This window comes from Ceratotherium simum, chromosome 2 (assembly GCF_057802395.1).
Source record: "Ceratotherium simum simum isolate JZ-2026a chromosome 2, ASM5780239v1, whole genome shotgun sequence".
NCBI classification, from domain to species: Eukaryota; Metazoa; Chordata; class Mammalia; order Perissodactyla; family Rhinocerotidae; genus Ceratotherium; species Ceratotherium simum.
The window spans coordinates 69,463,534-69,479,498 of NC_141901.1; the positions used below are offsets into that span (position 1 = coordinate 69,463,534).

Below are 15,965 nucleotides of genomic sequence, written 5' to 3' on the forward strand. Positions count from 1 at the left end.
TTTCTGCCTGTAAGTCCTCTTCCTTGAAAGTTCTGCTCAGGTAATTTCTGGAATGGTAAAATCAATGATTTGGTAAAATCACAAGACTAGATATGGCAGAATGTAGCTGGAGGTAGATGAAAAGGGGAAAGGGCTATTTAGCCAGGGTGAGGAGGACCTAGGAGCACTGTGCCATAAACAATGAGCTACTCGAGCAGATAGGGTGTGCACAGGCCTTAGATAAAGAGTCCAATTTAGCTGAAGCATCCAGGAACACGTCAGGTAACCAGTCTCTAGCATGGGGACAAGTTGCAAATTGGCCATATCACTTATTATGTGCTTGTTTAAGGACCACCAAAAGGGAGGCAAAGCAGTAAGCAGACTTTGAGAAAGACTAGAGAATAGGAGATTAAAGAGTGACATCTTCGAGATGCCCAAAGTGTGGGAGAGAGTGCCCATGTACACTTGCTTAGAGGGGTTCTGAATTCTTATAATTTTACCTGTGGCCTATCTACACTGACAGCTGTGACTGCTTTTTTAATTTTGAAATTCAGCTGTTCCTTTGCCAGTCTTGACACAATATTTTAAGCATGTTCTGAAGCATGACTCATGATATTCTCCAAAGGCCAAACCACTTCAGTATTCTACTCACTTAGCACTCTGCTTCCTGATCTACTGGATATTCTTGGACCAAGATGCAAAATTAAGACCCCAGGCAATTTGAGAAGGTAGGAATTCTAGCCAAGACATTGGGCAAAAAACACTAGAGACCATATGAGAGGCCTAAGGGACAAAGGGAAGGAGATTAAAAACATAACTGCCAAAGTCCTACTTAATCTAAAAGAACCTATTGATTAGACAGCGCCATTCCTTCCATTAACGAACATGACTAAAATGTTTGCTATGCCTTCTCATTTCCTACAAGACTGGGACCTCAAGGAGTCAAGAAGGGAAAGAAGGGAGGGAAAGGGATAAACAAGCATCTTGAAGAATAAATATTAACTTTAGGATTCAGGTGCTAGGAGAGATGGTTTGATTTGAGGAAAGGAATTGTTATCATCAATCTATTCATTAATTACTATTAAAATGTACATCTTGCAGACTCAAACTTTTGCACTAAGTAATTGTGATTTTATTAAATTTTTTCACAAAATACAAAGCTTTGCACCACATTATAGTAGTGTTCTAACACAAGACAATCCCAAGGTTTTCATTGGAGGGGAGGGGTGATTTATATATAAGATATTGATTTTAGACACATTCTCAAAATTAACATTAAACAAAATTGTCATGACAAAGTAATGCCAACCTTGTATAACATGCAGATTATTGCTTAGAATTTGCATATACTTTAAAATTGCACACAAATAAAGTATACAAACATTTTGAAATTTTAAGGGAAATACCTAAAGGTATTTATTAATCCCTACAAATAAAGCACAACCAAAAACCAAAATAAAAAATACGAAATTGCTATTTTAATTGCTGATAAGTCTGAGTAACACTGATTTGTAAGTTACCAGGTCTTACATTTTGTAAATAAAACAAAACATCTTCAGCCTTATGGAAATAAATTAGAAGGTGTGTTCTCAAAATGTTAAATGTATTTTGAAAGATTTCCAAAATCTTTATGACAATTAAATATTAATGTTATATATTCTCAGAAAAAAATTGTGTATATATCTCTATAGCTATCATAGTTACTGCAGTTTTCAAGTAACTTTTTCGAATTAAATCTATGTCTAAAAGTTATTATTACAAATTCTAATAATTACCAAAAAATCTCATAACTCATCCTAGTTACAAGTTAGTAAGAGAGTATCATCTATGTAAAAATTCCTTAAGTAAAAAGTAGACACAATCATAGTGGAAGCAAACCAAGCAAGAAACAGAAAAATATATAGTATATTTTATTTATAGTTCTATTTTTAGACTTCATTCACCAAGAAGTAGCAAATACCTTAATGCACATTTACAGAAAGAATTACATAAAGATATAAAGAAAAAAATATACAGATGAAGATGAACGCGTTTCCAGCCAGAGGTGTTGTATTTCTATCTTTGAAATTTAGAAATATTTCTGTTTTTGGTCTTAAATATAGGGCCTGATAGCAAAACTGTCTACTGCTCAGAGGGAATCGGTGTAAACATTTCAATGCAAACAAACCAATCTTTAGCAGCTGCCTTCAGTTCTTTGCTGCTATCCAAAATATCCTCCAATAAAGTATGTCCTATTATCAAAGCTAGTCGAGGCAGTTTGAGGTCCAGGCTGCAAAGGGATAGGGCTCAAGTCCTTGGAGGTTGTACTTTGGGAAACACCTTGCATAATCTATTTGCTGATAACTTTGTTTTAAGAGTAACATGACCATGACTAAGTTTGCTCGATTAAAGAGCAGGACTCAACAATGCTGCCACAGACCACCACCCCCTCCTAACACAGAGCTACTTCAGTGCCTCTTCCTCCTGTTGTAGGGTCTACGGGAGAACATTTAGATAATTTACACGCCTACAATGAATCCCCAGCTGAAACATGCTTTAAAGCTCTTATTGCCAAACCAGTTTAAGAAAAAGAGACCACAGATGTTTCTCAGTAAAACCATAACATTATTAGCTTTGCTTCATGTTGTAAACAAGTCTTATTAAATGCTAAATGACTTCCTTTAGCCTCTTAGTAAATTATGGGTTGTCTGATTGCTACTTAAACTTACTGCAATAGTTTTTTTCAATGAAAGAACATATTTGTAAACTTATAAATTTGCCACAATAGACTGGGAAGCTTGCAGGTATGGTGAGGCCTCAGAAGTTGACATAGAAAGGTGTTAGCATAAGGGAGGGAAGTGCTGATGAAGCCTTTAGGGTACTAGGAGGAGGAGTTGGAAGGGCTGGAAGGATTCAGAGAAAAAACTTCTAGATGGAGGGAGAAGCATCATGGCTTTCAGGGAACATCAGTCATGGTGTCTCCTCCAACTCCAGCTCCTGCTGGCTTTTCACTGTTCTCATCCATGTCATATGTGTTTAACGTCAGAACTCACTTTCAGTAGCTTTAGTGTGTCTGTCGTCAACCAGCTGTGGTTAAGGCTGGGAAGGTGTGTGTGTGCCCAGGGCCTCCTGACACAGTGAGACAGGAGAGGGTCTCACTGCTGGGCTGGTCTGTACCTGTTGAGAAACACCGTGCCACATTTCTGATAAAATTATATGAGTTTGCTTCTTATAGGATCCAAAACACATAAATAGTCTTCTATGAAGTATAATTGATAATGTCAACAATTACATGGACTCTTCTATTTCATCCAACAGACTAAACCACTTAAAGCCAATTCAAATATATACTTACATATTTGGAGTTGCGAGTAACCTGGAAACTGAAATTTGTTCAAACATTTATTTTAATAATGTCTTTTGGAACATGTTTATTTCCTTTAAAAATGAAACAGAACAAACATGAATATTACAGCATACTTTCCCCTATATATCTCCATGAGAAAAATATTTCTAAACACCTGGTAACAAATGGTGTAACCGACAGTAAAGCTGGCTCTTCACACCGGTGAAGAACCATGTTCCATATGCCCAACGCACCTCAGAGAAAGTGTACAATTTTAAAACTGATACTACAGCGAAAACTTGATTTGAGTCAAATAGATTATTAAAATTTAGAAAAGAATTTGATTCAAATACCTATAAACTAGGCAGTTTTTAACACTAGGCCTTTATAACAGTACTGGGTCCTCCACAGTATATGAGTCACCCTTAGGAATGGTGAAGACATTATTATTTCTCTTAACATAGGGCTAATCCTTGAAGTAAAATCAAACAGTTGGAATAAAAATTACATTTCAACTTACTATAACATATCAGGATACAATTAAAGCAGGAGTTAATTTCTTTGCACTCATACATAACTCCATTTTGAGTTTTAAACAAATGCAAACAATACTTATTAAAAAGATTTTAGACACAAGAATGCAAACTCTATAAACTCAAGCTCATAATTTTTAAATTCTCCCAAAGAAAATATCTAATGCAGAATTTATGATCTTGCATACTATTTATTTGATTTTCCTTCATTTTCAAAATTTTGTAAGAATTTTTATTTTCCAGTCTACTACACATTCAAAGAACATCTTGATAGTTACAGGTTGTCCCTAATCCTTTTCTATAAAAATAGAGTTGCTTAAAAATTTGTACCAATTTGCTTTTATTTTGTATAAATATTTTAACAGTTGTTAAATATCAGAGTGCCTAATAGAATCATTTAAATTAATCCATGTAGTCAAAATACTTAATAAGTAAAATGTCTAGCAAAAATTTGTCATTTAATGAATGAAAAATTCATCGTTTGATAAATGATATGTTCTGTCTTGACTTGTTTCTTAGGTAGGTGGATACAATCACAGAACAGCCAAGTATAGCTCCTGTACAGATCAGACTTGAAGCAGGGGCAGTTTGTAGCGTCTTTTCCATTTCATGTCTGTTGTATGAGTAAATACGTAGAATCTATGTTTGGATATTGACTCTGGGTGCTGAACTGGCTGTCACGCAGCCAGCATAAAATAAGAATTGCTGACTAAGGGAATAACAAACCAGGTCAAAACATTGACACTTTTAATGTACTTATTTAATGAGCAGCTACACTAAGGAAAGGTGCTGTCAATGAAAGTAAAAATGAAGTTTTAAGCATGAAATAGAAACTATAAAAACTGAAACTGCTAAATGGAAACTCACTAATATTATCGCTTTCTAATATCATTTTGATGGTGGGTTTAAAATCTGTGTTCAGAAACTACAGAAATATTCAAAGAGTCAAAAATATTTATTTCATGTTTTGTTACTTTCTAAAGGAATGAATTTCCAAAACAGTTTCCTAATATAAATGTTTTCCTTTTAAAAAACTGGTTTTCTTGCAAAACAGCAAGCAAGGAAGAAGATAAAACCACATGCTTTCCTACCCCCTCTATACAACCAATACGTGTTTAAGTGCCTGTGATGTGGAAGGCACTACAATTTGTAACAAATCATCAATGTAATATTAGTAGCTTTAAAAACAAACACCTGTATTTTACATTGCTTTACGTCTTTCAAAGATAAGTGTACCGAGTATAAGCCAATCTCATTTTATCACTTAGTTATTGACTGAGATTTCAATGACCTTCTTTAAACATTCTAAAACGTATCAGGCTCTATCTGCTTTGGACAGCCAAATCAAATGAAATCAAATTAAACGAAAAATTTGGTACACCCAGCTAGTCTTCCTTCATCAGCACAACATGAACAACGAAAGAGAGTCAAACATTCTCCTTCAAACTGAGAAACTGAATGGATTAGATCTTTCGGTTTGAGTTCAGTCAAATTCAAGTATTCACCATTGGTTAAATTAAATTTCTTTTTTCTTAGGTAAGAACAATCATAAAGTCAAGTGCTTGAGAAAAATAAATAAAGGCAATAATAGCTAACTATATAATTCTATATTTGGGTTGCAAGAACCAAAGCAAAAGCAAGCATATACTCACACACAAAAACAAAAAACCATAGTCACCAGTCATTTGTCATCATATAAGACAATAATACTGATCATCAGAATACTTGGATTAAATTATCTATTTTTTTCCTGTCCTTTAGGAAAGATAGAAATTCAAAGCACTCAAAATGCTGACTAAACAAGCATGGGTATAAACTGTGAGTAAAATATGAATACTGATTTTTTTTTTTTTTGTAGTTTTGGTCTCATTAAGAGGAGGCCTACCTCAGGAGCATGATAAATACATATTGCAAAGACTCTGGTGCTGATGATGTTGGGTTCTAAACTCAGGGGAAGTTTTGCGAACAGAAATAATATATTTTTCATAGAAAAAGTATAAGGGAAGCAGATGAATACAGCACTGTTAAAGCTTTTTCTTAATGATTCCTCCTATTAGCCTAAATAGTCATCTATAACATGCATCTTTAAAAGGAGAAATTCATCTCTTAAGGAGCTCTATAAAATCTGTCTTAAGCCTTACATAAAATGAAAAAGCAACAATTTGATAAAATGCTAAAAATAGAAATAATAAAATGATGTCTGAAAAATCTAAAAATGCAAGAAGTATTTTCCATGTCTGAACTAATTAAATGTCCCAAAGTAAGTAAAATACTTCATCATTAATAGATGATAGCATATCTAAATGAAAAATATATCACTTCTAATAGCCTAAGAAAAAGAATATTTCAACAATGTAGAAATTAAACCCTACATAGGTATTGACAGCCATAGGAAGAAATGAGTGTGGTACAGCAAAATGTTGAAAGCTATATACAGATTTAAAAGCAGTTCCCATTCTTTCAGCAAAATTGGTGATATAAAACCAAGTGCACCAAGTAAGCATAGTCATCTTTTCACAGAGAATACCAATGCAGGTTATCAGATTCTGAAAAGATTCACCGCTATATTTATAAGTTTTTATTTAAACCTTTAAGATTTTACCCATGCTTATAATGCAGAAGAAAATCAGAAAAGAAATCTTGGGATAAAAACTAACTTTTAGTTTTTCTGTTCTAAAGGTTAAAACAAAAAGACACTGAAACCCTGGATAACAAGTATAATTAATAAAGAAGCACAAGAACATGCCAAGAATTCATCTATCAGTAGATATAATGTGGGTAATAATGAAGTATGCTTATCAACAGCCCACTTTTAGTCAAGTTTTCCATTGTGAAGACTATCTTTGGCTTTCTCTTGTCTGATGAGAGAGATGACTTTGATGCACCCCTTTGAGATTTTGATCATCCACATGACATTCATCACATCCAAAACAACACAACTAGAGATCCAGGAACATTGGATTAAAAATCCAAGCCTCATGTAGGCTTCTGTTCCAAACACAGAATAAATGTAGCCATACAAAGGAGGGATGGGGATGATGCGCACGATGAAGAACACCACCGTCATGAGTATTCCATTGATCACGTTAGCCTTGGAGAACTTAGGATACTTCAGAACTTCAAAGAACCACCTGGAAAAAATTTAAATAAATATCACATTTACTCTGCATCTCTGAGGATTAAACATTTTAATTTTAGTTTTCAGTCTTTAAAATTCAGTGAACATCCCTCAAGATTTAGATGGAGAGGCAAAGGGCCTAGAATAGCCAACACAATACTGAAAAAGAACAAAGTTGGCAGACTCACACTTTCAAGACTTACTATAAAGCTGCAGTAATCAAGACAGTATGACACTAGTGAAAGAACAGACAAATAGATCAATGGAATAGATCAAAGAGCCCAGAAATAGACCCACACAAATATACTCCACTGATTTTTGACAATGGTGTAAAAGTAACTCAATAGCTAGAACAACTAGATATCCATATGCAGAAAAATAAACCTAAGCAGAGACCTCACAACTTATACAAAAATTAACTCAAAATGGACCACGAACTTAAATGTAAAATGCAAAACTATGAAACTTCTAGAAGAAAACACAGAAAAAAGTCTGCATGATATTGGGTGAAAGTATTTTAGAGGTAACACCAAAAGCACAATTTATAGAAGAAAATATTGATAAGTTGGACTTCACTAAAATTAAAAACTTGATCTGTGAAAGGCACCATAAAGAGAATGAAAAGACACCCACACACTGGGAGTATATATTTACAAAATATAAATAAGGATAAAGTACTGATATCTAAAATATATAGAGAACTCTTAAAACTGAACAATAAGAAAACAACCCAATTAAAACATGGGCAAAAGACCTTAAACACCTCGTCAGAGAAGATATATAGAAGGAAAATAAGCATATGAAAAGACGTTCAACATGATTTATCATTAGAACAATGTAAGTTAAAATAAGATACTACTACATATCTATTAGAATGATTAAAATCCGTAAATCTGACAAAACCAATTGCTGGCAAGGATGTGGAGCAACAGGAACACTCATTCATTGCTGGTGAGAATGCAAAATGGTACAGCCACTTTGGAAAACAGTATGGAAGTTATAATGCTAAACATATTCATAGCATATAATCCAGCAATCACACTCCTAGGTATTTTTCCCATTAATTTGAAAATTTATGTCCACACAAAAAACTGCACACAAATGTTTATACCAGCTTTATCTATAACTGCCCCAAATCGGAAGCAACCAAGATGTTATTCAATAGGTGAATGGATAAGCAAATTGTGGTACACAAACATATTGTATACATACAATGGAATACTATTCAGCAATGAAAAGGAACAAACTATCAACTCTTGTAACATGGATGAATCTTAAATGCATATTGCTAAATGAAAGAATCTAGTCTAAAAATGCTACCTACTGTATGATTCCATTTATATGACATTGTGGAAAAAGCAAAACTCTAAAAACAGAAAACAGATCAGTGGTTGCCAGAGATTCAGGAAGAGAAGGAGAGGGTAGAATAGGTGAAGCATAGGGGTATTTTAGGGTGGTGAAACAATTCTGTATGACACTGTAGTGGTGGATACATGATGTTACGCATTTGGCAAAACCCTTTAGACAGCATGAAGAGTGTACACAAATTTTAAAAAATCAATTAGGAGGTTGGGGGATGCCAGGACAGAAATGTAGACTGTGACAAACGAATCTAACTGCATTATAATACATGACATAACCTCACTGAAGGGCGTGAGGTAAAAATAGCTGATCTAAGTAACTTTCAAAATGAATGGAGACTATAAGATTCAAGATAAAAGAAGCTGTCCATAGGCAGTGTACTCTGGTTGGTAAAGTTGTGTCTCATGACGGAACAGGCTAACAATTCTAAAACCATTATACATGTATATTGGAATTTAACAAATAAGTAAATCTGTTTGATGGATTCATTCCATTATTCTCATTGCTGGAGTGGAAAGTTACAGACAAGTGAGGGGAGGAGGCTAGATTGATCCATATGATACTGGATTAGAGTTGGAAACATCAGTATGAACTCATCTTTGGCTTAATATGTATATATAGGTGGACAAGTATAGAAATAATTACACGTAAGTGTGTATACACAGGTTAGTATGTTTCCAGGTTGTTGGCTGGAAGGGCATAGAAACAATGAAGCCCCAGTAGCAATGAGCACACCTAGGGCCCAGATCTTGGATTCTAATACCATTCTCCAATAAAAAGAACCATGGCTCCTTGAGAAATGGCTGATCCTAGGGCTGCGACAGAGAATATATAATATGAATATACAGTATTTTTTAGTGCCAAAAAGTAAGGAAGTGCTCAAAAAACAAAATGATTAAGTTACATCAAAGGGACACAGAAGCCAACTGAAAGAGCTCCAAATAGCAAAAGCTGTAACAATTTGAACAAAATAATGTAGTATTGGATCAAATCCCAAAGTATAAAATAAATATCCATGAATCCATAGTAATATAAATGAATGAATGAATGAATGATTTGGGGAGAAAAGATAAATATCTTGTGCAGAACAACTGCAAATAATTTATGTAGATATTGTACCCTCAAAGAGGTGAAGCATAACTCCCCACTCCTCAAGGTGGCGGGAGCTGTGCATAGTGACTTCCTTTCCAAGAATTCAGTATAGAAGGCAGGTGGGGTAGAAAGAGTAACTTTAAAATTGAAAAATCTGACAAACTCTACCTCAGCCAGGTGAACAAGATAAATATCATCAGTGATGCATCACGTTTATAGCATGTAGTCCTGATACAATGCGATGAGAATGGCTCTTTACTTCTGTGGTCTTCCTCCAAAAACCCCATACCCCATGTCTAATCAAGAGAAAAACATCAGACAAACCCAAACTGAGAAATATTCTACAAAACACCTGACCAGTACTCCTCAAAACTGACAAGGTCATCAAAAGCAATGAAAGTCTGAGAAACTGTCACAACCAAAAGGAGTTTAAGGAAATACGGCAATTAAATGTAATGTGGTATCCTGGATGGGATCCTGGGACAGAAAAAGGACGTTAGGTAAAAACTAAGGAAATCTGAATATAGGATGGACTTTAGTTAATAATAATGTATCGATATTTCTTCATTAATTGTGACAAATGTACCATACTAACATAAGATGTTAACACTAGGGGAAACTGGGTGAGGGATATAAGGGAACCCTCTGTATCATCCTTGCAACTTTTCTATAAGTCTAAAATTATTCTCAAATAAAGTTTGTTTTTTAAAAATTCAGTCAGTATTTGTTCTATTCTACTTTTTCCTCCTTAAAAAAACTATCTTGCCTAATTTTACTTCATTATTTTAGAGATTAAATTGTAAATGTAGTAAAATATATCCATGTATCTTAGTATTCAACTTGACTGAATTAGTCATGACTAAGCTAGAAATTGTTCAACCTCAGAAACTAAAAATTAACTGTTAAAAAATCCTTAAAATATTTTACTATGAGATTAAAAGATCTAATAGGAATAATTTGTAGGATAAGAAGTGTATTACAATTTATAAGTACATGTAGAGTGAAAAGAGAAGGGCTAGATTATTCAAGGCAATTAAAAGAGAAGTTATTTCAGCAGCAATGGTCAAATTAATAAAATAATATCACAAACAGGAAAAAGTCAGTGAAGCAGTAAAGTCAACATCCTCTTATCCTCAGCCCTTCATTTCTTTGACTATATATGGTGGTCTTGGGGTTACTCAGAAATACTATACCTCAAATAACCCAACCTTTTCTAATCACAACTCTTAGCATCCCATATTCCACCTACCCAATTCCACCTAAACCTCTTCTTTGACCTCCCAGCTCTCAATTCCCTCATCATCAGGCTCCAGACTTTGATTCACTTCCTTTCCCATCTACCTGAACTCAGTGAACTTCAGAACACACATGAGCACCCTCAGGTCTCTTGCCACTGCATCTCTCCCACTCACCCTGCTATCTCCAACCTCTCATCAAGCCAGCTTTCCTTCCTATACAGTGAAGGTGACTGCTGTGCTCTGCAATCAGACTGCCTGGGTTCAAAGCCTGCTTCGGCCACTTAGCAGCTGTGTGGTCTTACCTCTTTCTGTTATTGATCTCTATGTCTCAATTTTATCTCTACAAAATGAGAATAATGATAGTATCTCCCTTATACTACGAAGCTGTTATAACACATGTAAGAACTCCCCCATACTAAGCTCAATAAATAGCTATTACTATTCACCAATATTGATATTAAGATAAATGGCACAAATATAAAGAGATCTGAACTTCAGGTGGATTCTCAAATTTGCTTGATGTTTCTTTTACTTAACTCCACATTCTCAATAGAATTGCTTCCAAACCAGTCTACTCTCTTCAGTCTCTTCTCTTCCTCATTCACTTCTACTTGTCAATCCCATCAGAAGAAGTGGCCTCTTCTACTACTGAGATTTTAGAGTCCATCAACCATGAATTTTCAAACTCTGACTCCAAGGTCTCCACACTTCTTTGCAGGCACCTTTCCCTTTATACTCAGATAAAGAGGTTTCTCTGGCCTTTTCCAAGGCTAATTGCTTCTTTACCTGTACTCTGGATCCCACCCCACCTTCTGGGACTTTAGTCCACCAATTATCCCCTTTCCCCTGCTCCATCTAGTTCCCCATCTACAGACTAATTCTTTCTTCTCTCTTACCAAAATGCTCAATTCTTCCTAACCAAAAGTCTCACCTTCTCTGCTTCTCTTCTCTATCAAACTTTTTGAAAGAGAAGTCAACAGTGTGTTCATAGACATTCTTGCTATACTTCACAATCCAGTACAATATGACTGCATTCCCCTACAAAAGAAATTGGTCACCAGTGGCTTCTCCATAACCAAGACAGTGGATTCTTCTTAGCCTTCATCCCAGGTGACCTTTCTGCAGCATATGACACTGCCAACCATCATACTTCCCTCTCTTCTCTCTTGATTTCCATGACACTACTCCCTCTTGATTCCCTAACTACACTTTCTCAGGCTCTACTTCCCCTGCCTGTGCCTTAAACATTTGTGCTTCTCAAGGACCATTTCCTTCTATATGCTCTACCAAGGTCATTTCATCCATTCTCAGGAGCTCAACACTCTGACACAAATCTCTAGCTTCAAGTCCTCTCTTAAGCTCTACTTGGAGTTCTATACTTCTAATTTATTGCTGGACATCTTCACCTGAAAACTCACAAATTCTCACATATGCCTAAAACCCATATCCTATTCCTTGCCTAACCTCCTCTCCCTCCCTTTACCACCTGTTTCTCTTCTGATCCTCTCAATCTTAATCAATGGGATCACCACTGACTTAGTCATCCAAGTCAGAAACTTAGAGTCACCCTAGACTCTTCCTAGAGTCTCTAACCAAGCCCTGTCCATTTTATCTCCTAAAATTCTTTATAATCCTTCCATGATTCATTCCATTTCCACTGCTGCCATTATGATTTTTGGTCCTCAGCATGTCTTACCTGGATGACTACAATAACCCAACTGGTCTCCATTGACTCTACCTTTCTAACCTTTTCTCTTGGATGCCACAAGTCCAACACCACAAGCCAATACTGCTTCTTGTTCTCCAAGCACTTCACACACTTTCCAAATTTTTCGTTGTCTGCAAAGGTGATTATCTACAAATCCACACTTAAAGAACTTGTCCTTTGGCTTTACTACACAGTCACCATATTTATCTTCTGCCAATTTTTCCATGTGACTAGTGCCTGCCTGGTTTTTAAGCCAGTCTCTTTCAAAGGAATGAACTCACATATTAATTCAAGATGAAATAATATTTCTATAATTGTCCTTATCTTCTTCTCTCATGTCAGAAGGACCACTGATTTTGTTGGAATCTACCTCTTCTTACCTAATTAGAACACTCTTTCATTCCAACAAATAAAGGCTAACAGTTTGTGAAAATATGTATTGAAGCTGAGAGGGAACAGAGCAGGAGGGAGAAGGAAGACACGCATGTGGGAAGGAAGGAGAGAAGAAAAACACTCTCTTTTACCCACCATCCACAGTTATTACTAAGACAGGCATAAAGGAAAAGATACCAAATTATATGTATTTGTAATCCTCCCCCAACCCCACAGAGAAAAATCTGTCTTTGGTCATTCAGCACTTCTTCCTCCCCCTGCCCTTCTAAAGGAACTTGAACCCTTCAATTAAGTTTCCTGGGAGTTAATTGTGCATAGTGTGGTACTCAGTACAAATAGTGTAAAAACAAGGTATTATCTGGTCTAATTCACATTTGGAAAGAGGAGACACGGCTACTTGCAGATAGGGAGAGAAAGAAAAAAAGTGAGAAAACAGGATGAGAGCAAAGAAGCAGTCCCTACTTGGTACTAGTTCAGTGAGTTGTAGGAGTTGGGAGGTGCGAGTCAGAAGTTTGAGCGAGCCTTGGGAAAGCTGCAGGGTCCAAGAGATATTGTGAGTTCAAGAGGAATGAAGAGAATTTTAAGAAGTGCTGCTGTGAGTAACAAACTGGATCTTTGTTGACATCCCTGGAAAAACTTTAATAAGGATTTGGATGCTGTACTGTTTCTGGGACTCGGCCCATGAGCTGACCCTAGTTATATCTTGGTTGCAAATGTAATTCTTTCAGGCATGTAAACATTTGCATTTAATAAATATTAACTCTGGAAATTTAGGAGTTCAGGAACTTAATTTTAGAAGAGTTGCCTTCCGCTCCCGTATTATTTTGGTTCCCCTTCTACTTCTAAACTACTCCTTCATTGTATCTACCCTTCCTTGTCTTAATCCCCAATTCCAGACATTCATCTTCATCTTTTAAATTCCATCTTCTCTCGTGGCTTCCAACGTCACCTCTATTTGATCATTCCAAAATTCCTCCCTCCACCTCTTCCTACATATCCACTTAGATGCTCTGTTTGTCTTCTTACCCAACATCTCCAAACCAAACTCATCACCTTCTCTCTTACTCTTCCTAATTCTCCATCTCTTTAAATGGGCCCAGTCCTCTGTATCCAAGGTGAACTTATCTTAAATTTGTCCCTTTTCTCTATCTCTAATTTCTTATCCATTGCCAATTTCACTTTTTCTTCCCTCAAAATCTCTGTTTTGTCATCTTCCCTCTATCTCTACAGCCTAATTTGGACTCCTATTTATTTTCTGGACTAGATATCACACCATTCATTCATACAACTAAGAGCTGTATGCTAACCTCCTAACCCAACCTTTTGCCTCTGGTTTTACAATCATTCTATCCTACAAATACCAAAAACTAGAATTACTCACTGTTATTTTGAGAATGACTTTCTTCACTACAATACATTCTCATTGTCCACTGGGTCAAGTTCAATCAGCTCTCTTTGGCATTCAACACCCTCTGTGTCTATCCACCCTCCTCCTAAAACATACTCTTTGATCCTACAAATCTACATAGTTTCTCTTTCACACAGCACCTGTATTCCACTTTTCAAAAAACTTATGTTCACTTCTTTCTCGTTGAATGGTGGGCCCCTCCCACCCACTGTTTTAAAAAACCTAGGGGCCGGCCCGGTGGCGCAAGCAGTTAAGTGCGCGTGCTCCACTGCAGCGGCCTGGGGTTCGCCAGTTCGGATCCTGGGTGCACACAGACGCACCACTTGGCAAGCCATGCTGTGGCAGCGTCCCATGTAAAGTGGAGGAAGATGGGCACAGATGTTAGCCCAGGGCCAGTCTTCCTTGGCAAAAAAAGAGGAGGATTGGCAGATGTTAGCACAGGGCTGATCTCCTCACACACACAAAAAAATCCTAAAACACTTTAAGAATATGTCCCACCTTCTCTGTGAAGCCTTGCATGACAAATATCAATCAACAATAACCCTCAAAATGTGTGGTCCATGGATGCCTGAGACTTTTGAGGGGTCTACAAGGGAAAACTATTTTCATAATAACACTAAAATATTATCAGCTTTTTTCACTGTGCTGACTTCTGTACTGATGGAGCAAAGCACTGGTAGATACAACTGTTGGCGTCATGGCAACGGCACAAAATGGTAGAGTAGCCATTGTATTCTTTACCGCCACACACTTGCAGTTAAAAACTAAAAAAGGGAAAAAACAGTTTCACTTAAGAATGTCCTTGATGAAGTAGTAAAAATGATTAATTTTATTAAATCATGACCTTTGAAATATCTGTGTGATAAAATGGATATACACATAAAGCACTTCTACTGCAAAGGACAACGGTTGTCTGGAGGAAAATCCCTTGGATGATGATTTGAATTGTGAGCTAAACTACCTGCTTTTTCCATGGAACACCATTTTCACTTGAAAGGATGACTGACAAACTATGGTTATTTAGACTTGGGTATATGGCAGACATTTTCTCAAAAATGAACAAAGTGAGCGTGTCACATCAAGGAAAGCAACTGAAAATATTTGTTGCCAATAACAAGATTTGAACTTTCAAATGAAAATCAGAATTTTGGAAAATCTGTATCTGCCACTGTGAGTCTGACAGCCTCCCAATACTTACAGACTTTTCTAATAAGATCAAGAGTGATATTAACTAATGTGGATTTTTTTATATCATCCAACAAATGCATCAACCTTTGGAAGCCCTACATATCTCAGTGAACCAATATTTTCCAAATGACCAAGGCATGATGATACAAAATTATGCATGGGTAAAAGATTCAAAGCACAGGAGAGACCAATGGATTTGCATATGACTATACAAAAAGTTCATTGATATGGTTTCAGATTCCACATTTAACTAACCCTTAAGAAACTATCTCCTGGCATATTTTGGTGTAACATTAAAGAATAATATACACAATTATTTGAAAAGGTTACTAAATACTCCTCCCTTTTCCTACTACATTTTTAACTCTGAGAGGCCAAATTTTTTTCACGTGCTTCAACCAAAACATTTACACTGACTGAAAACAGAAGCAGACTTGAGAACCCAGTTGAATTCTATCATGCTAGACATTAAGGAGATTTGCAAAAATGCACAACAATGACACTGTTTCCACTAAATTTTTTTTCATTTTGGTAATGTAGTTATTTTTCACAAAAAAACATTATGTTAACATGAAATATTATTGTTAATATAAAATGAACTAATAGATAAATATTTTTAAA

At 35.9% G+C, this 15,965-nt stretch overlaps 1 protein-coding gene across 8 annotated transcripts in view; it reads right to left on the minus strand.

The window, feature by feature from the left end:
- Positions 1-1,088: 1,088 nt before the first annotated feature.
- TLCD4 (TLC domain containing 4) overlaps positions 1,089-15,965 on the minus strand; it is a 102,662-nt gene continuing 87,785 nt past the window's right edge. For all 8 annotated transcript variants that reach the window (XM_087447018.1, XM_087447027.1, XM_087447010.1 and 5 more), the window contains exon 7: positions 1,089-6,968. In XM_087447018.1, the coding sequence (XP_087303144.1) occupies positions 6,650-6,968 (319 nt within the window). In that variant the 3' untranslated portion in view covers positions 1,089-6,649. The remainder of the gene's footprint in view (positions 6,969-15,965) is intronic.